This window comes from Pseudorca crassidens, chromosome 6 (genome assembly GCF_039906515.1).
Source record: "Pseudorca crassidens isolate mPseCra1 chromosome 6, mPseCra1.hap1, whole genome shotgun sequence".
NCBI classification, from domain to species: Eukaryota; Metazoa; Chordata; class Mammalia; order Artiodactyla; family Delphinidae; genus Pseudorca; species Pseudorca crassidens.
In genome coordinates this window covers 34,860,996-34,885,873 of record NC_090301.1, presented here as the reverse complement: position 1 = coordinate 34,885,873, position 24,878 = coordinate 34,860,996, and the positions used below count along the sequence as shown (strand labels likewise).

Sequence of the window (24,878 nt, the reverse complement as noted above, 5' to 3'; positions counted from 1 at the left end):
TTCTTCTCCAACTTTAATGTGCATGTGAACCGCCCAGGGATCTAGTTAGAATGCAGGTTCTGATTCATTAGGTCTCGGGTCAGGCCCAAGATTCTGCCTTTCAACCTTTCTGTGCTTCCAGGAGAGGATTGCCAAGTGTCATGGCACGCAGTGTGGCTTCTGCACCCCTGGGATGGTGATGTCCATCTACACGCTGCTGAGGAACCATCCAGAGCCCACCCTGAGTCAGTTAACTGATGCTCTTGGTGGTAGGTTATATGTGTGTGTGCTTTAATTTTTAAATGATGTTGATAATGATAGCTAACATTAGCCATTTATCAGGTGCCACACACTGCATTAAGTGCTATATAAACATTACCTCATTTACTCTTTATGATAACTTTATAAGGTAGGCATTATTATTATCCCCCATTTCATAGATGGAGAAACTGAGGTTTAAAGAGAGTAATTTACTAAAAATTATGCCACCAATAAGTGGAGGAGTTAGTTTGTTCAAATCAGGATTCAAACACGATCCACACATTGCACTTGGCTGATATATTTCTCAAGTCTCTCTTAATCTATAAGAGTCGTCTCCCTTTTTTATTGTTTGCTTATTTTAATAATAATTACAAAGCCAGTTTATTTATTTACCCTTGGAAACGGTCCAGTTATCTCCACATGCTGCTCTCTCCTATTGGGTGGGTGCTCTCAGCGCAATATGAAGTTATCAGAAGGCTCATGATGAATACAACATGAAATCAAAGAGACTGACATCTTCTGGTGATACTTATTTCAAAGAACTGCCTTTATCTGGAGCTAGTTTATCAAGTTCAGGAGCTCAGTGTGTGTGTGTGTGTGTGTGTGTGTGTGTGTAGTGGGGGATAGGGGGGAGCATTGGAGGAGGCCTTCATTAACAAGACTCTGAACAATTCTAAAGAATAAGAGCCTCCCAAATCCTATTTCTGGTGAAATTCTCCATGGCTCTACTTGTCTGCTGTCTCCTAGGGACCTTATTTCTCTGCCGTGTTACATGGGCCTAAAGCTCATGTGTTCAGCTCCTCTGTGAAAGTGTTCCAGGGAAGACAGGACTAAACAGAAGTAGAAAGGGGAGGTGCATAAGACACAAACTGTCTTCTGCCTTATTTCCCTTAAGTCTTATTATGCATTTGATTTCGTGGCCGTTTGTGATGTGAACAAGTGACAAGGGGTTCTCAAATTTTCGGGTGCTTAAGACTTACATAGGAGTTTGTAAAGAATGAAGATTCCTGGGACCCAACCCCAGACAGCTGGCTTCAGTGGCTTTGTGTTTTAAATAGATGCCAGGTTTGGGGGTTGGAAGAGAACATGGGATATGGACCACTGTGGAGGAGCACTGGCCTAATGATTTACTGTAAATAAACTGTGTGCCCAATTGCTTCCAGAGTTTAAAAATTATCTTTGCTGCTATATAATGCCTTTGATCTTTCTATCAACTGCAGCTTAGCTCTTTTTTTTAAATATCAAAAAGAAATGACGTACAATGTAGCTTTATTTACATTGTCTTTTACTGCATATGGAAAATAAATTTTTTTATTGAAGTATAGTTGATTTACAATATTGTGTTAGTTTCAGGTGTACAGCATAGTAATTCAGTATTTTTGCAGATTATATTCCATTATAGGTTATTACAAGATAATGGGTAAAATTCCCTGTGTTATACAGTAAATCCTTGTTGTTTATTTTATATGTAATAGTTTGTATCTGTTAATCCCATACTTCTAATTTACCTTTCCTCTTCCTTCTCCCCTATGATAACCACAAGTTTGTTTTCTATGTCTGTGAGTCTGTCTCTGTTTTGTATATTTGTATTATTTTTTTAATTCCACATATTACAGTATTTGTCTTTGACTTATTTCACTTAGCCTAATATTCTCTGGGTCCATCCACATTGCTGCAAATGGCAGTATTTTATTCTCTTTTTATGGCTCAGTAACATTCCATTATATGTATATATACCACATCTTCTTAACCCAATCATCTGTTGATGGGCATTTGGGTTGTGAAGCTTAGCTCTTGAATGTGCCTATAGACCAAGAGTTCTTGGCTTGCAATCATTGTGTTCTCTGAGCACCTGTCACAAGCAGAGGATATAAAAACTGTTTACAGAGAGAAAGTACAAATAGCTGAGTTGTTAGATTACCTCAAGACTATCAACCAAGTATCCCAAGTAGCTGACAAAAAAAAATCCGACTTTGTGGATTTGGGGACCAAAATGTGAAACAGGGCTTCCTTCTTGGATGGGGTCCTTATTTCCAGCATGCATCTGGCAGACGGTGCCTCTCTCTAGGTTCCTTGATTAACAGAGTTGGGTTTTTCCCCTTCAGGTAACTTGTGCCGTTGCACTGGATACAGGCCCATAATCGATGCATGCAAGACTTTCTGTAAAGTGAGTAGAAAGGAACACGTTTTTGAGTATATTTTTTCCTCAATGAAACAAAATGGTGCGAGTTGGCAGGTGTGATTAGGAGAATAGCCCATTGTCACTAATGCAGGGCTACTTCTTATCTCAAGGTCCGTAATTGCTGTTTGTTACTTGATCTTGAGCAGGGCACCTACCCTGGTTCATTGAGCTTGCCCTGTAGCCACACAGGCAGCACCTGAGCACTTCAACATTGGCTGTGGGTCATTGTTCCAAGGGGTCTTAACTGACCTGCTTGTCTGGGTTGGGTACCCTGCCCCGCTGCTCCCGCACCCCTATCACAGCGCTGGGCACACGGTGGTGTAATTGCCCATTCGCTCTTCCGTCTCTTTACCAGAATGTGGTCTGCTTGACGCAGAGGCTGAGTCACTGTGCACCAACGGAATTAGGCACTCAGTCGATGCTTGTTGAATGAATAGATGAACAAACAATGTTGAAATGAGGGACATAAGATGGCCCTTTGGAATTTAAATGATGAAAGCAGTGTATCATAAGAACAGAGTGATAATAATAATACTTGTTAATATTTCTTTATTAGTAAATTATTAATAATAAATTAATAAATTATTTCTTGTTAATGAAATATTAAATCAACCATTGTTAATATTTATTGCCATGTGCCAGACTTTGTTATAAGATCTTTACAGCCTGGTGACTATAGTAATAATACTGTGTTGTGTACTTGAAATTTGTGAAGAGAGTAGACCTTAAGTGTTCTCACCACACACACACACACACACACACACACACACACACAAATGGTAACTGTGAGGTGATGGATGTGTTAATTAACTTGGTTGTGGTCATCATTTCACAAAGTATACGCATGTCAAATAGTCACATTGTACACTTTAAATATACCCAATTTTATTTGTTAATTATATCTCAATAAAGCCGGAAAAATATTTAGTAGAATCAACAATAAATTCTTGGTTATTTGTTTTCTTCACCCACTAGGTTTCTGGCTGCTATCAAAGTAAAGAAAATGGGGTTTGCTGTTTGGATCAAGGAATAAATGGATTACCAGAGTTTGAGGAAGGAAATGAGGTCAGTGAAATGTAAATTTTTTATAAGATTTTCTCAGGACATGAGTAGAGACCAACTTACCTTTAGGAAGATTAAATGGCTGTGTAAGGTAGCTAATTTGAGGTGTGCAGCATGTCCCGTCCCCCATTCTCACCCCATGTCTATCAAAAAAAAAAAAAATTCTAACCTAACAACTTCATCCCTCACTCCTGATGTTACTCTCGGTCACATACAACTACCTATAAGAGGGAGAACACATTGATCTCTTATTGTCTCTTAGTTTAAAAAAAGCCTTCTTCAAGTCTTTTTTCTAGTGGAGATGTTAGGGAAATGGAAGGGCAGGGAGTGATAAGAGAGGTGGCAATTCAGGGGAGTGTTCTGGCTCTCAGTTGTGTCTCACACTGCTGCCTCCTGTGCTCCCCCCAGACTCCAAGGAGCATGTGCAGGGGCTGAGGGCTTTGGACGCCCACCAGCATCTGCACTGAGATGCTGGTGACCTGGTCTGTGTTAGAGCCCTTGGCTTAGAGCCCAGGTACCATGGCTGACCAGTGGGGTTTTTTGTCTGTCTGTCTCTTCTGTGCCTATCTTCATCTGACCTTATTCCACAAAAGGATTTAAAGTAGGGAGAATTGCCTGATGACAATAACTTCTGGTACTTTCTCTTTTTAAGACAAATCTAAAACTCTTCTCAGAAGAGGAGTTTCTGCCATTGGATCCAACTCAGGAATTGATATTTCCTCCTGAGCTAATGGTAAGTAAGACAAAGTTGAGCTCATCCTAGAGGAATTCACGGTGAAATGCCAGGAAGGATATTTGCTTATGGATCCTCTCGAAAGCTGATTGGCGAATAGGTAATATCCACCTGCCATTCTCAGTCCAAGGTCTAAAGAGTATGGGACCAGGGCAGAGATGGGGGAATGAGGGTGGAGTCACCACCAGGGGACAGTTGAACGTAAGAAGCAGCAGATGGTATGTATTAAAAAATGTCCTGAAAAGACATCACAGCATCTGTAGATTTAGACATGTTTTCTATTTCCGGTTTTGCTGAGTTTTATTCTTCCATTAAATGTTTTGACGAAATTAAGCATGTAAAATATTTTTAAGCATAGAAATGGATTCTTTTGAGATATAAAAGCACCAAAGGGAGATGTATTGGAATAGTCTCCAGAAGGAGTAAAATATTGTCATATTTTATCTTGTACTCTGATTCCTAGTAAAGCTCTACTTTTAGGTGACTTTTATTTTATTTTGTTTTGTTTTTTCCAATGATGATTTTTTTTTTAATATTTATTTATTTGGCTGAGCTGGGTCTTACTTGCAGTGCATGGTCTCCTTAGTTGTGGCATACGAACTCTTACTTGTGGCATGTGGGATCTAGTTCCCTGACCAGGGATCGAACCTGGACCCCCTGCATTGGGAGCGCCAAGTCTTATCCACTGCGCCACCAGGGAAGTCCCACTATTATTTTATTTTTTAAAAAGATCTCTATCTCCTGCCTCTGTTCCCATAAAGACAGAGAAGAAACAGGTGGAAATATTATCACGAGATGATCTTGAATCTTTACTGCTTTTTCAATAGACAATGGCTGAGAAACAACCTCAAAGGACCAGGATTTTTGGTGGTGATAGAATGACATGGATTTCTCCAGTGACCCTGAAGGAACTTCTAGAAGCCAAAGTCAAGTATCCCCAGGCCCCGGTTGTCATGGGGAACACCTCTGTGGGTATGTAGATCCCCAGGGACTTCTTATGAGGAAACTGAGGAAAAGGGCTTTGGGGAGGAGAAAACCTCATATATGCATGTTCTCAGAAAAAGCAGTCTGAAATAACATTTTAAATCATTTATACTTGACTTCTCTTGAGCACTGCTCAAGAGGCTTTTACAATTTCCATCACATCAGTGAATTCCTGTTGCCCTAACCGGAGCAGTGCACAGAGCTGTACCCAAGAGGCCTGCTCCATGACAAATTAGCAGCAGCAGCTCCAGTGACAGCTGTCCTGTCTTTCCATGTAGAGACTGATCTGGGGCTTGTATTTGAAATTGCTGTTTCCTCTCTCAGTGGTGTCTCAATGGCCATAATAGGTTTTCTTAAACTGCAGGGACAGGCTCTTTCTATGGTGTCCATTGTAAACTCAGTTTGACTGCGTACTTCTTTGAGGAGTCTCCTAGAGTCTTCCCAAGGAGAATTTTGAGTATGCCACACGTGGTCTTGGACGTATCTGCCAAGTTTTAAGGCTGACGAGTCCAAAGAGTTCCCCAAGTTCAGTGAAAATCCACCCGTCCATTCTCTGTGCGTGCGATTTGGCAATGAACAGACCAATAGATATGTAATTTTTTATATATTTTATATATTTATATATTTAAAGACATCAGTTTTATATATTTATATAAAATATATTTTATATATTTAAAGACATCAGTTTTATATATTTAAGGACATCAGTTTTAATCACAATTTCAAAATCTAAAAGGCAGTTAGCCCCCCTTCATCTCAGTCTGCTTATTTTTTTTTCCTAATCCTTCAGGGCCTGACATGAAATTTAAAGCCATCTTTCACCCAGTTATAATTTCTCCTGATAGAATTGAAGAACTGAGTGTTGTAAACTATACAGATAATGGTGAGTTCTTAAGGTCCCTATTTTCTTAGTTGAAATGCATTAATCAGCTTATTTGCTTTGATCAGCAGACAAGCAAAAAAAGTCTCATTCATAATTAGAATATACAGAGAGACTCCCTTGTAAGGTGATAACTGGAGGAGGCTCAGGGAAGAATTCTCTATGATTATACGAGATACTAATTGTCTGAAGAGTCGGGTTTTCACTGAAGAACTTTTATGTCTGCTGTATGAGGGAAATGTAACAGCTCTTCAGTGAAGGGTACTGTGCTAAGTGCTGGGTAGAAGATAAAGATGAGAGTCTTTGCTCTCCAGAAGCACAGTAGTAACCAAACAAGTTTACGTATGAAGCAGCTTACAAACTGGCTTTTCCATTTCAGTAAAGGAAACTGATTTAATAACAATGATGAGAAGCAATGAAATGTGGGTTTGGAGGCTGGCTCTGGAGTCCAATTCCTGACCATGTCATATATTAGCTGAAAAACTGAGTCAAGTTACTTAACTGAACCTCAGTGTGTGGGGGGCTATTAATACTTCAAAGCTTTGTTAGAATTCAAGAAGATTCTGTGAAGCATTCAGCATAGTGCTTTGACCCAGTGAGTATTCAGAAAGTTTAGCCTCCATGACCTCCATCACTCTCAACCCTGCCTCTGTCACCAGCACCATCACCTCCTTCACCATCATCATTAACACCTCCATTACCAACCACTATTCCCACCGTCACCACCATGACCACCAGTACGCAGGGTAGCGTGTATCTAGCATAAAGATCCCATATCTGTAGTCTAAAATCTAATGGACATTTCCAGGTCAGCAATGATCACATTGCGTTATCTACAAATGATTTCATTTCAGGACTGACCTTAGGTGCTGCCCTCAGCCTGGCTCAGGTGAAGGACGTCCTGGCTAATGGGATCCTGAAGCTCCCGGAGGAGAAGACACAGATGTACCATGCCCTCTTGAAGCATCTGGGAACTCTGGCTGGATCCCAGATCAGGAACATGGCTGTATGTATCTGACGACTGTAACACCTAGTATGTGTCCCATGAATGACTGTCCCTGATAAATCATGACATTTTCATTCTTTTGGAACAGACAAAAAGAATAGTTTTCCAAAGTCTTGCTTGATTCTTATTTTACCACTTGTGTCTTTATAATTACATAAGTGGAGTGAAAATAACCCATTATTTTAAAAAGTCTTTAGGGGGCCACATAGTGACCAGGCATCCAGATTCGGATCTGAACCCCCTCCTCGCCGTGGGCAACTGTACCCTCAACTTGCTATCAAAAGGTAAGTGACAGCTCCTTCTTAGTGACTATTAAACCCTGTTCCTCCTACCCTTTTGCCTCTCTAGGGATGCAGGAAGTCCAGTTTTGAAAATTACTATCCTTTATAATAATAATTCCTCTGCCTTTCTGGATGCTTGGAAAGTTGGTCAGTCTGGTCCTAAATGCACACACACCCAATGTCTTCATCTCTTTCTTTCTGAGGACTTGTGCGAGATGTTGTCCCATACTGGTCACCTGACATCGACCAGTGTTGGCTAGTGTCCCGGTGTGATCTGAGTAGTGGAGAGAACTCTAGGCTATTGACAACGATTGGGCCCCTTTGTCAAAGACTTTCTCCAGGTGGTACAGGAGTGTGTGAGACCCACGTCATGCTATGTGCTCATGCTGTCATTGATGGAAGCCTGCGGACCTTTTTCTATTGAACAGTGGTTGGGCTTCATTCTATATTTATTTACTTGAGTTTTGTTTTTTGAAACTAAGTCCAGGACTTTTCAGTTATTTCTTTTATTTTAACTTTGTCGACAATTATTAGGAAGTTTTCATTGGTCCTCTATACATCCGTTGTTTTTTTTTTCATTTAGAAATATGTACTAACTTTCTGTTACCTGCATTGTTAAATGCCTACTCTTCATGTCGTCTAAACCACAAAATTATCTTAAGGAAGAAGGTGTACATTCAGTTATCAATTTAAGTAACATCCTTTAAAAAAATCATTTATTGAGAAATAGGTTTTGTGATGTAAATATGAACATCAAAAGCTTCTTAGTTTTATCCCAAAGTCCTATTTCATTATAGCTTTAAATAGTTCCTCCCCCCAATATACTGATTAAAGAACAGAAATTCTTTTGGTGCTGAGAAAAGATATAAACAAATAAGACTGCATCCCACTAGTATAAAATTCATTAAAGGCAATTTATTTATTCACTACTGTATCAAGTAGGGTTCTTGGTTATAAATAAATGTTTGTTGAATGACTTTATTAGAATATCAAAAGGGATATTAATGTCCTCTCCCTTCTTACAAAGCTCAAAATGAATCATGCTGTTCAGAAAGAGTGCTAAGGTCCGACTCTACCTGACCTCTGGTCTACTCTGCTAGATACTTTTATTTATAATCAAGCATGGAAGCCAAAAAAAAAAAAGGTGGGCCCTAGTTGGGAAGAAACATTGCAAGATGCCATTTCATGGTGAAAGATTTTTAAACATAGGAAGAGCACTTTTTTCCTCAAACAATAAATTTCCTGTGATATTTGGTAGAATTATTTCCCAAGTTTTGGGAGTTTGATTGTTTAATGGAACAGATTCCAGGGAAAGTGTCATTTCTTTCCACAGAAGGAAAACGACAGATTCCTTTAAATGAGCAGTTTCTCAGAAAGTGCCCCAGTGCTGACCTTAAGCCTGAAGAAATCTTGATCTCAGTGAACATCCCTTATTTGAGGAAGGTGAGGATGTCCTTTCAATTTCTTGGTTTTACTTGTGAGTGCACAGCTTGTTAATTCCCACATAGGGTGGGTTAAGAAAAGGTGTTGAGTGTTTGCAGTGGAGAATATGAGGATTTGTGAATAGTTAGGTTTCACTTGTGTTATATACCTGCATCATTGCTAGAATCTGGAGACCTTTGACTCTACCCTCCTCCCCAACCCTGCCCGCCACCTCTCTCTCACTCTCTGTGTCTCTTTCTCCCTCCCCACCTTCCCCCCACCCAAACCAGCCTCTAAAGTTACTTTCTTACAGATTTTTAAAAATACTTTGTCCCATGAGGCTTTTTCCTAAATAAGGCTTAAAACTATACTTCTCCTTATATCTTGAGGTTTTGAAGAGGCTATAAATTTGCAATAGAACTTAATGGTAAGAAGAAGGGCTTTGGAGTCAGACTCAAGAGTGAATCCTAGTTTTAGACCTACTTTGACCCTGAGCTCATTACTGAATCACTCCTAATTACAGATGCCTCATCTGTAAATGCGAATAATCAAGCTTGCCTTGGAGGGTGTATGAATTTGCTAGGGCTGCCATAATAAAGAACCACAGCCTGGGTGGTTAACTACACTCTTACTTGTGGAGGCTGGAAGTGTGATATCCAGGTGCTGCAGGGTTGGTTTTCCCTTGGCTTTTCTCCTTGGCTTTTAGATAACTATCTTCTCCCTGTGTCTCCGTGTGCTTTCCCTCTGTTTGTGTCCGTGTCCAAATTTCCTCTTCTTGTGAGGACACCACCATGCTGCATCATCGCCCACCCTGATTATCTCATTTTAACTTAATCACCTCTTTAAAGACCCTATCTCCTGATACAGTCACATCCTGAGGTACTGGGAGTTAGGACTTCAACTTATCAATTTTGAGGGGGACACAATTTGGCCCATAACAGAGAGTGTGGCAAGGGTCAAATGAGGCAACATAAACAAACCGCCTTGTGCACAGTTGTCCCTCAGTGTGCTTTTATAGGTGCCACTTCACTTTTGCTTTCAGTGGGAGTTTGTGTCAGCCTTCCGACAAGCCCAGCGGCAACAGAACGCGCTAGCGATAGTCAATTCGGGAATGAGAGTTTTTTTTGGAGGAGGAGATGGCATCATTAGAGAGTTATCCATTGCATATGGAGGCGTTGGTCCAACCACCATCTGTGCAAAGAATTCCTGCCAGAAACTCATTGGAAGGTATGGATTCATGTCCTTAGTCTCCAAGTAATAGAGCAGCTCTTTCTGTGGTGTCATGTAATTACAAGAAGAAAAATGCTTACTATTTTCTGTTTAATGACATGGAATTCCAATAAGATCTCATGATTATTCCCATGTGTCTTAGTGAATTCTGAAGTGGACACCATATAGTGTGTGTGTGTGTGTGTGTGTGTGTGTGTGTGTGTGTGTGTGTGAACCCATCTCCCAATAGTATATAGACACAGTAAGCAAAATGAGTAAATCTGCATTCTTTATCATAAGAGAATAATTTAGCTTTATGAAAGATAGATTATGGGAGTTTGTTTTATAATAACTTGCTAAATGCACATGCATACCTAACTTTTTTATTTCTATACGTAATACTAGTGGCCAGTATTTCTTGAGCATTTACTAGGTACCAGTTAACATTTCAGAAGTAATAGACTAACAGTTAAAACCACGATCTTGATTGCACCACACTGCCTGCGTCCAAGTCTCAGTTCAACTCTTATAAATTGTGTGATCTCTTTCAGCTTGCTTAATCTTACAGTACCTCAGTTTCCTTATCAGTCAGGGAGATAATCACACCTCGTAGGACAGTTGAGAGGATTAAATGAATGGATACAGATAAGGTACGTAAAACAGAACCTGGCATGCAGTAAATGTTCTAGTGATCTAGGGAGCAGTTATTCCTGGGCTGAGGACTTAACATGAGTTGTCATTTCTTTCTCACGACCATTCCAGGAGGTGTGTTCTACCATTACTGCCCTTTTAGAGATGATGAACTGGTGGGCCCAGGCCAGACACCTTGAGAGTGGTGGTCTGTGATTTGAACTTGGGTTGCCTGACTCTGGAGTTTGTACTCTTTTTCTGCTGCATTAAACTGTTGCTATTTGTCTTACGAGCTCACTGAGCCTGTGAGGTAGTGAGTCCTGTTGGGCTAGGAGTCTTCTCTTTTGACGCCCACAGGCGCTGGGATGAAGAGATGCTGGACACAGCTTGCAGGCTGATTCTGGATGAAGTCTCCCTCCCAGGCTCAGCCCCAGGTGGGAGGGTGGAGTTCAGGAGGACTCTCATCATCAGCTTCCTCTTCAAGTTCTACCTGGAAGTGTCACAGATTTTGAAGAGGATGGTAAGTGGAACTGACCATGCATTACCTTTCCCAGTCTTGGGGGCTCTGGGGATACACAAAGTGGCGGCAACAACTCCTTGCCAAATAGCTGTGGAACAGAATAGAAAAAACAACCCAAATCCGAGACTCACGGGCTTGCTGGGCGTATGGCAGGCCGTCTGTTGATGGAGTGAGTGTTTGGGGAAGAATGGCAAGTAGAACACAGAGTTGTGCGGGATTTGGTTTAATACCACTCAGTTATTTTGTTTCTGACCTGTTGTATGTCTCCATTGTGTTCAGAAACTTGTTAATGATTTGAATATATTTTCCCTTAGGAAAGCGTTTCTTCCACCTGTCGAGGTTTACCTTTGTACGTTTGGCTTTCTTCTCTGGGTTCATCTTTGTTTTCTCTCACTTGTAAGATGGCAATGGCAGCCACTCCACAAGGTTATTGAGAAATGGGTCATCATAGGAAAAAGCTTCATATGGTCCCTAATGCTTCAGAGAACCATGGTGAAGACTGTCTACTGGTAGTCATAATCACAGTAGTAAGCATCTGGGCATTCTTTCACCTGGCCTCCCTTATGACAAACAATTAGAGTTACAAGACTGTTGGCAAGGGAGGATACAACTGAAAAAAGTTTGGAATAAATTTGCTAGACCCAAAGGGAACTTCAGCCATATTGGTTCATTAATCCCAAGCTACAATCAGCAGACCAAATTAGACTAGAAGCCAAGAACATTCCTCATGTGGTATAGAAATTAGTATGATCACTTTTTTTTTTTAATAAAATTATTTATTTTTGGCTGTGTTGGGTCTTCGTTGCTGCATGCGGGCTTTCTCTAGTTGTGGTGAGTGGGAGCTACTCTTCGCTGCAGTGCGTGGGCTTCTCACTGTGGAGGCTTCTCTTGTTGCGGAGCACAGGCTCTCGGCACGCGGGCTTCAGTAGTTGTGGCATGCAGGCTCAGTAGCTGTGGCTTGCGGGCTTTAGAGCACAGGCTCAGTAGTTGTGGCACACGGGCTTAGTTGCTCCGTGGCGTATGGGATCTGCCCAGACCAGGGCTCGAACCCGTGTCCCCCTGCATTGGCAGGCAGATTCTTAACCACTGCACCACCGGGGAAGCCCTAGTATGATCACTTTAAATTAGAGGCAGAGTTCTCTCTTATCATTGTTTCTGACGGTATCTTCTTATTATATATGAGAACTAAGAACCAGAACACTTGTATCAAAGTTTTTAGAATAGAAGCTTGAAATCATATATAAGTGACATGTTGTCACTAGGTAATCAAAAGAGAAAAAGCAATAAAGCCAACTATACACTCCTCCAATTAATAGCAAACTAATACAATTTATTGGATGAATCAAATGATATAAATTACAGCTTCCATCTTATAGTCTTTTACCTTCTATTCAATTTCCTCTATTAATATTCCTCTGCTATTAAAAATAATAGCCTTTGTTGGCTTTAATTTTCTGTTAAAACTTTTAAATTGTAAAAAATAACCATTAGGTGCACTGTTTGAAGTCTTGCCTAAGGACCAAATTGACCCACTTTTCCTCAGCTCTAGGAGGTGTTCCTCCTGGGGCCCCAGAATGCTTACTGCTGTGAGGTTGTGGCAGAGGTGCAGCCGCCGCAGTTTCTCTTCTTCCTGATTGGCCAGGTGGTACAAAGCAGAGCTTGATGCTCATTTGCAATGGTGTACCTTGGCTCTGACTTTTTCCTGGTTTAACTACTCTCTTCCTTTCCAGTCATTTACTTAGCTTCTACTTTCCTGTTTTATTGGTTTGTAAGTCCTCAAATCATTTAGGAAGGCATGTGAAAGTATCATAAGAAACATAAAGATATTGGGAGTCAGTAATCTACTGTTTTCATGTGGCTGTTCATAATATGTGGTCATATGTGTGGACCTTCCAGAGTGTGTGTCCTGGAGGTCAGGGAGAACCCTGCTTCTACTTCCAGGATTCTGAATTAGGGAAGTACTTAACAAATTTAGACTTCATAGTAGAGTTGCTTGCTAAGAGCCATGTTAGCCTCCCTCCCAAGACCATTCTGGCATATTTTAAATATCTACAGTGGTTCTACTTTTCAGGACCCGGTTCACTATCCTAGCCTTACAGACAAGTACGAGAGTGCTTTAGAAGAGCTTCATTCCAGACATCCCTGGAGAACATTAAAGTACCAGGTTAGTGGCTTTTTTCTTCTTTTTAATTCAGAGGTCCTGGGCTAAAGCTTCTTCACTTATCTCTCAGTGATTGTCAAGATGTATTAGCCCGAGCTCGCCTTCTGGTGAACCCACAGCCTTCTTTACTGTTAATTAAATTTCAAAATCAATGCAGTATTGTGATTAAAAATAAAGCTAGCAGTGGTAATTTTTTTAAATGTCTGTTTTCAACTTGAGGACTGTGTGTTTTGTTCTGTGGCCTTGTACCACTGACATGAACAAGCTGCCTAGTTTGCCATGTGCTCTTGCCCTTGGCATTGTGGAAGTCAGGACACAACCAAAGGCAGAGCTGCTGATTTATTTTGTTTGGATGTGGAGATACTCTGCTCCCCCAGTCCCCATTCTCCAAGTGTTTTCTCTGTGAGTTAGAGTTTTAGAGTTGAATCAAACATAAGTTCTAAGAGCTAATTTCAAGGTCTCCTAATGAAAGCTGCCTATTGGAACACAAGTCCTCATGACTTTCAAACAGAATTTTCAGCTACAACATCATAAGAGTATCGCCTGAAGTCCTCCTATTGGTAAACTAGATAAGATTCAGTGCTTCTCCTTGAAATTGTTATCAAGAAACTTTACCTTGAGAGTTTTATTAAGTCAAGAGCATGAAAAGGCTTTTTAAAGATGCTTTTTAAATAGATTCAGTTCATTGGATCTATTGTTGAATTTAGTTATAAAAGCTTACAGTATGTCGTAACAAACAGTTCCCTGTTGGTATATATCTCTTCAGTTTTTAGGTTCAGTATATTCAAAATTCAAATATGCCAAACTCCATTGAAAGTGTTGAAAGTGATCATTTTGAAAGTCAAAAATAGCTTCCCTCTTCCCCGGTGTAAAATACGACCACTGCAACGTTTGGCTCATTTATAAATACCCTAACACTGCCTTGACCATGGAATAAACTTCAACAACCACGGGGACAACAACAAATTAATGGGCTTTCAAGTCATCCAAAGAAAAGTGATAATCTTCACATAGTTTGTTATTATAGATTGCAAGATCAAGTTTTGGAAGTAGTGTATCTCTCACATATATGTTTTATTTTTGTTTTTCCTCTGGGTTTTCACACATACACACACGCGCACAGGCGCACACACACACACACAAATACCCACATTGCTAGAGGAACTTCAGCAGTCATGACCAATATTTTTTTTCCCCCAAATCAGTTAATTTGCTTAAAAGCCTTTTGACAGAGATCACCAGTTAGAGGAGACAACATTCTTTCCTCCGTGGTGTCTTTAGCCATATAACAAACACAAGCAAGTAATCAAATACAACCTCTTTCATCAGTAGATTCATCACAACTGACTTTTTAAAAAAATTTTATAGCTTCAGCTAAATTAATCAATTTTATATTTATAGATATATATATGAAAGATGTATTTTGGCATTTATCTTCAACCTTTTGGCAGGCAGGGCTCACAGCAAGGTTTCAAAACACTTTTTTCCCAAAGCAGTGATGCGTTTCAGTATTTATAGTAAAAAGTATTATGTCATAGAAAACTCCCAGAGCCTATGTAGAGACCTATGAATATGTTTCCTTAGTGTCTAAGCTTATGGATTACCTGGAATTTTGCTCTTCAGGATAGAAAAAATCTCTTTGGATTAAAAAAAAAAAAAAGATGTGGGTGATTCTTCATTCAAATGTTGTTCAAATGGAGAACTCAACACAGCATTATAGGGCAGCACTTTGGGGGCATTTCACAGCGGAATCAGTCCCTACCATCTGAAACAAACCAGACCTGATACATGTTTTTCTTTGGATCACCACCTCAGCTTCTCAGAGAAGAGGGAGAAGAAGCCTGCTGAGAGCACTTGGCCGTGAGGATGGGGCTGGTGTGCACTGGGGCTGATTCAAATTCCTGTTCATATTGCCTGAACCCCAACATGGAAAATTTTCTCTCATTTCCCGCCTTCCCCTACATTTGTGGCCTAATGTCCACCTTTATTTAACGGTGCCTAGTCCAAGTTCTAAATTATTTTTCTTCATAATCTTCTGCTTTCTAGTTGATAAAGTCAGGATGAACACAACCACCACAAAACAAAACACAAAGACTTAGCCAACATTCCTTTTCTGGTGCATTGTCTGGTACTAACTACAGAATTGAAGTTTACATTTAAGTGAAGCAAATATGGGCTTTAAAACAATAAATATTTATCAGTAAGTATATATTTTACTGTAAAACAGTATATTTTATATGAAATAGGAATAAGTTCAGAGCATCCTACACATATGTCTTATGCCAAATTCATTTGAGAAATGACTCTACTTTCTACATATAACTGTCAGGGAAAATTTGGCTGATATCTTACTTGTTGTCATTTATAGTATAAAAACAATAGGGTTTTTTTCCTCATTTCTCTAATAACCAATAAAAATGCTGAACGCGTTTTCGGATTACATGTGCCACTCTCCTTTTCCCTCTGACAGATCAGAGGTTTCTCCAGGTTCCTGCCTAGAGAACCTCTGATCTATCTCAAGCTGAAGGTTTATTTTTTGAGTCCCTCAAGTAGGTTGGCAGTGACTGACAACCATTCTTCCCGGATCTCGTGAGCAGCCGAGGGGCTTGGGGAGGTGTCTTTTTACAGATACCTTTATGTAAAGTTCCCATCGTACCCATGCTGGCTTTCCTCCATTCATGGTATTTGGTAAATGGAATCCAAATGTTCAGAAAAGCAAAACGCCTGCATGAGAAGAAAACATGACAGTTGATCAGTGGGATCCCAGACAGCTAGGGTCTTTCCCTTCCATTCTGTGCAGCAAGAGCCTCAGAGCACTTTCGTTGAACCAAGGGAAGCTCTGACTCTGGAAAATCTGCAGCTATGATTGACATGAGCTACCACTCTAGATGGAATCAAACAGCTGATGTATTGTCCATATGTAACAAGTAGGCTTTCTCAAACTGCACATTCTGGGAACCAAATACAAATGTATTTACTTTTTAAAAATTTCTCAGATGCCTTACATGATGCTGAGCTGGAAACAGGTCAGCTTCTATGGCTTCTTTTCCTCTCAGTAGAGGTGCTGACCAGCATGTGTTCTGTTGGTGCCTTTTCTTTTTTTTTTTTTTTTTTTTTTTGCGGTACGCGGGCCTCTCATCGCCGTGACCTCTCCCGTTGCGGAGCACAGGCTCCGGACGCGCAGGCTCAGCGGCCATGGCTCACGGGCCCAGCCGCTCTGCGGCATGTGGGATCTTCCCGGACCGGGGCACGAACCCGTGTCCCCTGCACCGGCAGGCGGACCCTCAACCACTGCGCCACCAGGGAAGCCCTGTTGTTGCCTTTTCTGTCTTCCCTCCTACTGTGTGATTTAGTGGAGTACTGTGAGCCTCATCTCAAAGAAAGAGCCCGTGTTTCACCCAGGCTCAGGGTGACGCCGTGAAAAGCGGTGTGGAGCAGCAGATGGGGTGGGAAAGGGAGCCTCCATAGCTTTTTCCGGGCCTTACCTTGGCCAACCCTCCTCCTGCCCGGGTCTTCCTGAGAAAGCCTAGGGGGTCTGGCCTCAGCTCTGGTGCCGGATGCAGTACTGACCCCGCGAGGTGTGGACGGGGCAGCTCGGCACTGCCTCGCAGGCGGCTCCTCCCGCAGAGCTCCAGGCCCCAGAGCTGCCTTCTTTGAGAGGAGCCTTTTGGGAGTGGCCGCTTGGCTGGCAACTTTCCTGGAATTCCCACCTCCCACAGTCCCATCACCGGACCCCTCGGCAGCCTCAGCCTTGCCCCTGGCCTCTGAGCGTGGTCTATACCATGTCTCTTAACCCTTCTTTCTTCATACCTCCAATTCTTCTCCCAACCAAGAAAGCTAACAACTCTCTGATTTTAAAATACTGGAGGAGATGTTATGTTTCTTAATTTCGACTTTGGTTAATGAAGCATATTTAAGGTATACCAGTGGCAAGACATTTTACTCCGTGGGTCTCTAAGAAAAAGTCATATTAGTGAATCATTCCTCAAAATGCAGCTTCCTTTGTCTTCATTCTTTGTCAGGATTGTCTGAGTTATGAGTCTTACCAATTATTTCTTAGACTTCCTCGCTCAAAGAAGAAAATAACAAAAGCTCTTGTGGTTGAATGCATGCACTCATTTTCCATAAACATGGTCATCAGGCTTTTCTGCAAAATAGTACATGTGCCATGCTTAGCTACAACAGTAAAATAATTTTGATAATAAAAATTAAAGAAATACATGAGCATTTGCAAGAGGACATCATTTTATATTGTCAGGAAGAAAGATTTATATTCATTTACTTACACAAATAGAATTTGCATTAGAGACGTTTGTGGTCTGTATCAAAATAGTGGGGAAAAAAATAAGAACAACATCATGGCTATACATCCCAGTTTGCCTACTGAATTATTGAAATAGGCTTACTGTCCTGGTGTTATTAACAGTGACGTCTTTATTTTCGAAAGTGTTCTGGTTTGGATGTAAATGATATAGCTCCCCTCTTATGAGAGATGTGCATAATATGATTATAAAAATGATATGTTGATTATTGATTAAACAGAATGCAGACCCAAAGCAGCTCCCTGAAGACCCAGTTGGCCATCCCATCATGCATCTGTCTGGTATTAAGCATGCCACAGGTGAAGCCATCTACTGTGATGACATGCCTGCAGTGGACCGGGAGCTGTTCTTGACTTTTGTAACAAGCTCAAGAGCTCACGCTAAGATTGTGTAAGTGATAAGGTTTTTACCCAGTAGACAGAAATGATTGCCTTTTTTGGCCAAGTCACATTAGTGAAAAGTAACGGTTTGAAGAGGGTAAGCTGTTTGTTGGCAATGTCCAATGTATTAGATTTGAAGTGAAATGGGATCAAAGTGTAGGCTTCACCACAGTTTGTCCCTCCGTATAATAACTTCATTGTCCCAGGAATTTTTCCCGCATTGTCTGGCATAGAACTATTGGAGGGTTTTGGATGTATCTTCCCTCTCTCGTATCTTATTCTCGGATTAAGCATGTTCTCTGTGGTCTGCAGGCTGCAGGGCCACCCTGAGTAGCCCTGTTCTGTGTGTTCTCATTTAGGTCTGTGGATCTGTCAGAAGCTCTCAGCCTGCCAGGTGTGGTGGACATCCTGACTGAGGAACATCTTCATGGCATCAACTCCTTCCGCCTTTTAACCGTACCTGAGAAACTTCTATCGACAGATGAGGTACTGCATTTTTGCTTTCTGTTTTAAAAGTAACTTCCTCAGTTTATGACACTTTGTATTTTCTTAAAAGATAACATTGAACTTGGCACATCATAAAGGATTCCAGTATTCTTTGAATGCTTATTATAAATCACTATATTCTAATAGTGAATTAGTTCAAAAATATTCATTTTCCACGTAAGTAAAGAAGTTGACTAGTTATATAAAAGATACTTGAGTGTTTTATATTTTCTAGTAGTAAGATCATGTGTTGCTTTCATACTTATGAAAGGATATATGAGAAGAGAATAATGACTTTTATTTTCTGATACTTTCCCTGAGAATCCCTTGCCATTGCCCCAGTCTCAGTCCAACGTCCAAGTTCAAGGGGTAGCTCCACCATGAAGTCTTTCCTTATCCTTTAATCCAGGAGTTCTCTCCCCCCCCTCGGAACTCACTCCCTCTCGTTCATTCATATGCCATGTGTTCAACAGGCATCTTTTAAGTGAGCACCTACTGCTGTAGGTGAACAAGACCCCTGTGGTTCTTGCCCTTGCAGAACTTAAAGTCTGCAGGAGAAGGCAAAGTGGACCTTTATTGCACTTTCTATCTTATATTGAGCTTATGTATCTATGTCTATGTCTTACCTATTTCTCCTACCTAGTAAAATGCCTTGAGTGAGGGCCCACGTCTGATTCATCGGCATATTCCATACACTGCTTCCTACAAAGAAGAGTCAATGAGCAGAGGAACAGTGATAGCATTGTTGCCATTTGAACGTTTCAGATGATTGAAACATTGACTACTGTATCTCAGGTTATCGGAAGATGCAGCAAGGGCAGTGTCCAGAAGGTTTCCTGCATAACTCCAGATTCTCAGTTCAGTGTTTACCCAAAAGAGCTTTATCATTTGCAAGAGTCCCTGCCTCTGGCTCTCACTAGCAGACACAGTTGATAAAAATGAAAGTTTGGTGACTGAGAGTCTGATGTCAAGGTTGAACCTCCCCCAAGGCAGAGGACAATGAGAGCTATGGCCTTTGCGTGAATGTTAATTAACCAAGCGAAGCCCTCCTGGGCTCTGAGGTGTGTGCACGTTGATTCTGAGCATCTCAGGCGTGTGTCTGTGAACCAGGTCACAGGGCAAGACCCACGTCTGTGGAGAGCGGAGAACAGAGCTGTTGCGAATGATTGCCTCCGTTAGTTTCATTCCTTTTTTTTAACATTTGTCCTTAGCACGCTATATCTTTAAAAAATCGTTTCATTGCAGAAATTTTAAACACACACAAAAGTAGAGACTAGTACAATGAATCCCCTTAGGCCCATCACCCAGCTCCAACCATTATTAACACTTGCCATTTTTGTTTCATGTGTCTCCCCACGCCCCCGCCCACCCGTACCCAACACCCTTTTGTGTGTGTGTGCTGGATTTAACTTTTCTTTAACTACCATTTTTGTTTGGTGATAAAACTACTATATGTTCATTGTAGAAGAGACCTAATAATCTAATGTCATTCTTAAAAATGAGTGATTATGTTTTGATTTGGATCACAGTAAAAGGTGGGAAAGAGAATCAAAGAGTCGTATGACTTCTTCCAGTCCTGACTGTTTTACCTCTCTGGAGCCTTAACCTTGTTTATCCCCATCCGCTTTCTACCCTGGTCCCTGGGTGACCTCCTTAGGCCGCCTACCTACCCCACCTGCTGGTGAACCGAAGAATGCTCCGGGCTCGCTCTTGGCTCCTGTAGTCACTTCTCTCCGTGAAAAGCCTGTGCTCCACCACAGTTCAGGGCAGACATGTGCTCACCAGCAGTGCTGCATTATCACTCTCTCCCTCCTTCCTCTCTGGGTGAGATGGTCTGGGTGAGATGGTCTGTGCTCCCGGTTCATGAAGGAGAGGCCACTTCTCAGAATGGCCCAGCTCGTGGTGTGGCAACCCCAGGTCAAACCACGGGACTGACTCTTCTGCTGTACATGAGGCAGCCTCAGACCTGTCCCTCTTCAGCCACCGCTGCCAATGATGCAGCGCAAAGACCTGCACTCTCCCAGTGCCCGAGGTCAGCAGGCCAACTCTGACAAATGTGCTTCCCTACCGAAGCCTTCGTTCACCACAGCACTGCGGTTAAGTCACATGTGAAGGGGTCATTGACTGTGTGTCTAGCTCTGTGATAGCAGGGAGGCGGGGAATGAACAAAAGGAGAGGCCCTGGTGCCTGCCCTCCTTGGGAACAGAGGTCTTTTCTGTGTTGTAGGTATTTTGCGTGGGTGAGCTTGTCTGTGCCGTGATTGCTGATTCCGAGGTTCAGGCAAAGCGAGCTGCGCAGCGAGTGAAGATTGTCTACCGAGATTTGGAGCCACTGATCCTGACCATCGAGGTAATGAGTTCAAAGGTTGCGCCAGAAGAGCAGATTTCAGTGGCATATCACTTAACATGCTTTTGACTGCAGAAACAGGAAAGAAAATGCAACTCAAAGTGGCTTCCGAAAAACAGGGGCTTTGTTGGCCTCAAACTCTATCAGTGTTAGCAAGAAAGCTGATCTTCTGCCTCTCCTCCTTGCTGCCCATGGTACAGGCTTTATCTCCTGTGGTGACAGGTTGGCAGCCAGGAGCTTCCAGTTCACGTCCAATAAGCAAGAAAGGATGCCATTGTCCCAACATCCCACGAGTAGGTCACATCCCTCTCTGGATTCATGACTGGCAAGAACTGGTGGTTACTGCTGGCGGGGGGGTCAGATTTCTTTGCGGTTTATGGGCTGTATGGGGGAGTGATGGAGACCTAAACAGAAATCTGAGCACTATTTGGAAGGGGACAGGTGAAAAGAATGCTGGATGGGTAACCAACAATGTTCAGGACTCCATATACACCTTCACCCAGACTCTTTCAGGTACACAGTGAGAACCAACAAGATGCTCTATGAAGCATATATTGGAGACACTAGTTTTAGATCCTTTAATGCATATCTTAAGTAAGTATGAGAAATAGATCCTATGATGCCTACAGCTATTTTGGCAACTTAAACAAATTGGGGAACTGCATTTCCTATCCGGTTTTTTAAAAAGGATTTTGAAATTTCTAAAGGTTTTCAGACTCATCTCCCTAAAATGATATGAGTATTCTTCTGCATATATTTCACTGGTTCTTATAATTTACTAAATAATAAAAGCATGAAAGTTGGGAAAGCATCATGAATAGATAAGATTCAGCACATACAGACTCAGGGTAATCTCGGAATACAATATTATCTCCACAACATAATAAATAAATTGGGCTCTAGGTAACTAGCATGCTCTGAGGCAGAAAATAAGGAAATAAGTTGGCCAAGATTAGTGTCTCCAGGAGAACTTGGCCTTGGTTATGTTTCCTATCATGCTGCTTCATGCCAAGGAACATAGTGTTTGTTTCTGGACAATGTCCTCAGTGTTCTGAAATTAAAATAAAATCATGTCAAGGAGACAAAAACATAAAAGTTTAGTTGGAGTCAAAGAGTGACTATGCTTTCCAAATTTTCCTGGCCAGTTTCAAATTCAAACATTCTGTTCCCTTCTTAAACCCTTTTCATTCATATGTTGCCTGCTCTTCTTGCTTACTTTATACATTCCTTCCTCAACATTTTGTTTTAGAGTTAGGCTTACTTCTTAGTAAGAAATTATGTCCGTAATACTTTATCAAAAATCTTGTTTGTAGTTCTTTGCCCAATTCCAGTAGCTAAATATCTTCCCTTCCCCCTCGTCCCACTTTCCAGCCAAATAAAATTCCAAATAAGCAAATAGACACCACTCTCTTCCCACCCCTTCCCCCCCAACTTGGACCGGCACATCTCTAATTGTCTGCCAGAGAATCCCAGCATCAAATACCAAACTTTGACATCGTGGAAAAGAGCTACCTCTTTATACCTTTATATATGTTTATATCAGAGGTTAAACTCTCCAGGGTTAATCAACTAGATCAAGTAGATTTAATCAAACTGTATAGCAAGGAAGTATGTCCTGCTCCCTACACATTACAGTTCTTTTTATCACTTTGCTGACCAAGAAATATTCTGGAAATTAGCTCCAAGTTACTCAAAGAGCAAGCAGCAAGGGAAGTGGAAAAAAGATTAAACTTAAAAAAAAAATTGGATTTATAAAACTTAATTTCTGTTTTGAACCTAGAATATCTGAGTCTTAGATTAATAAGAAAATCATATGAATTGATTCCATTAGGAAGTGTGTTATCAATCAAAATAGGATAAAAACAAATGGATCTCCAGCACTGTCACTACTGTTTAACCTAGCTTATGCTGTTTTGAATTTTTAATAGTTTGAGTGGGGAAATGCTATCAAAACTCTTGGCTCACGGGGTCAGGCTGATGACCATGGTGAGAAAACTATGCTTCTGACCAGAATCTCTCATCAATCGTCATGGTCAACAACGTGGCCATAGCTAATACCTAGAGTTCTCTGTGTGTTTACCTTGTTCTAAGCAGGTTTCCTTCATTAACTCACTAAATGCTCACAACAATCCTATGAGGTAAAAACTCCCCATTATCCCAATTCTGATGCAGAAACTGAAAGACACAGTTACCCAAGGTCCAGCAGCTGATCAGCAATAGAAGCGATCAACAGACACTCTATCAAAGACCCTTGGCCCCATGGTAGTAGAAAAAAACCAACCCACTTTTTGAATGGAGGAAATGGCGGGATCACAATAGAACATCCCGTAAGGTATACTGATAGGTCTAGACACCGATTGGTGGCCAGAGGGAGCCAGAGTTAGGAGAACCCCTAGCCGCCAGCAGGCTGGAATTTCATAGATGGACAATAATGCATTGTAGAAATTCTGGCAGGAGCTGGCATGTCACGTTTGCCAAGGACCCAGGGATTACAGCAAGATGAATTCCTAAGGATAGGTAAGAAAACCAACCTGGATTATTATAGCTACATCCCTGATTATGTGTACCTACTACTGTACCCCTTTCAGTAGGCATCTGGGAGAAGCCATTAGGAGCCAGAATATAAGTGGATTTGTGGTACCCACTCTGGACTTGTAATGGAATCTTTCTTCTAGGGCTGGAGGTCCCAGGTGCAAATGCTGTACTCATACCCCCAGAGGAGCTTGGGGCTGGCAGGCAAGGCCACCATGTCCTTATCACTAGAGTGTCTTCAGCTAACACTGACAGAGCACTTATTATATGCCGTGTAAGCTCTTTCATGCCTCATTTCATTCTATTCTTTCCACAACCCTATTGGAGCTATGTGCACAACTCTACCTTCATTTTACAGATGAGGCTCAAAGAAGTGAAGTAACAGACCCACAGTCAAACAGCTGGTAAATGGAGAAAATGGACACAACTCTGACTGGGTCCAGAGCCCAAGATCTAAACCCCTGTGCCTTGTTACACTGGCTGCATAACATGGGCTGTGGAATGAAAAGAATAATCTGCCTGGAAATATTAGTTCCGTAATGGGACCACCTGGTGCTAGGTGTTTTCTGAGCATACTTTTTTTTTTTTTGATGCGGACATTTGCATTTGCTCCATGGGGAGTCTTTCTGCAGCCTGGTTCTCAGCTCAGCTCATGCGATTCCAGAGCAAGAGAAGCGCTGCGCAGACTCAGACGATGCAGCATCACATGTGGCTACTGCTGTAGGGCTGGGTCTCTTGCCCCGGGGGCCTCACTTTTCTGTTCTCTTTCTAGGAAGCTATACAACACAAGTCCTTCTTCGAGCAAGAAAGGAAACTGGAGTATGGAAATATTGATGAAGCATTTAAAATGGTGGATCAAGTTCTTGAAGGTAAAACTATCTGAAAAGAATGATGAGAGGGGAAGCAGCCCCAGCCTGCCCAGTTGTTATACAGATGGTGTCTGTTTTCCTGAAGGTCCGGAAACTGAGGCTCAGAGTGGTTAAGGAGCACCGTCATACAACAGCCACTAAGCCACGAAGCACTGTGGATTGATAGCTTTTTTCAGGATTTCCAAAGCCCATGTTTCTTTCTGTTTCATCCTTTCTGACTTCTCCCTCCCCCCTCCATCTCTGCTTTCTCCTTCCTTTCTTCTTTCCCTCCCTGTCTCCTTCCCCCACTTCCTTGCAGACTTCCTTTAGTTATGTATATATGTAATGAAAATTAAATTTCCCTCTTGGAAATCAGTTGATTTGAACTTTCCAATAAAATTTTTGTAACTTTTTATTTTGAAATAGTTTTAGATTTCAGAAAAGTTGCAGAAACATTAAAGAAACTCCTAATTACCCAGATTCCCCAATAGACATTTCATGACACTTGCTTTATCATTCTGTGTGTGTGTGTGTCTCTGTCTCTGTCTCTGTCTCTCTGCCTGTCTGTCTGTCTCTCTCTATATATATATATAGAGAGAGAGACATATACACTCACACATACACACACACACACATTTTTTTCTGAGCTGTTTG

At 41.5% G+C, this 24,878-nt stretch overlaps 1 protein-coding gene across 3 annotated transcripts in view; it reads left to right on the top strand.

Annotated features, from left to right (window-relative positions):
* The window catches only part of AOX1 (aldehyde oxidase 1), a 70,839-nt gene that overhangs the window by 12,281 nt on the left and 33,680 nt on the right, over nt 1-24,878 (top strand). For 2 of the 3 annotated variants that reach the window (XM_067741055.1, XM_067741057.1), the window contains exons 5-20: nt 122-248; nt 2,346-2,407; nt 3,398-3,487; nt 4,137-4,217; nt 5,045-5,189; nt 5,992-6,084; nt 6,936-7,087; nt 7,278-7,371; nt 8,702-8,811; nt 9,833-10,017; nt 10,987-11,149; nt 13,221-13,313; nt 17,853-18,022; nt 18,372-18,498; nt 20,725-20,847; nt 24,149-24,245. In XM_067741055.1, coding sequence (XP_067597156.1) covers nt 122-248; nt 2,346-2,407; nt 3,398-3,487; nt 4,137-4,217; nt 5,045-5,189; nt 5,992-6,084; nt 6,936-7,087; nt 7,278-7,371; nt 8,702-8,811; nt 9,833-10,017; nt 10,987-11,149; nt 13,221-13,313; nt 17,853-18,022; nt 18,372-18,498; nt 20,725-20,847; nt 24,149-24,245 — 1,912 coding nt within the window. Of the gene's footprint in view, nt 1-118; nt 249-2,345; nt 2,408-3,397; nt 3,488-4,136; nt 4,218-5,044; nt 5,190-5,991; nt 6,085-6,935; nt 7,088-7,277; nt 7,372-8,701; nt 8,812-9,832; nt 10,018-10,986; nt 11,150-13,220; nt 13,314-17,852; nt 18,023-18,371; nt 18,499-20,724; nt 20,848-24,148; nt 24,246-24,878 lie in introns of those variants that run through there. The other variant, XM_067741056.1, reaches the window with a different exon arrangement.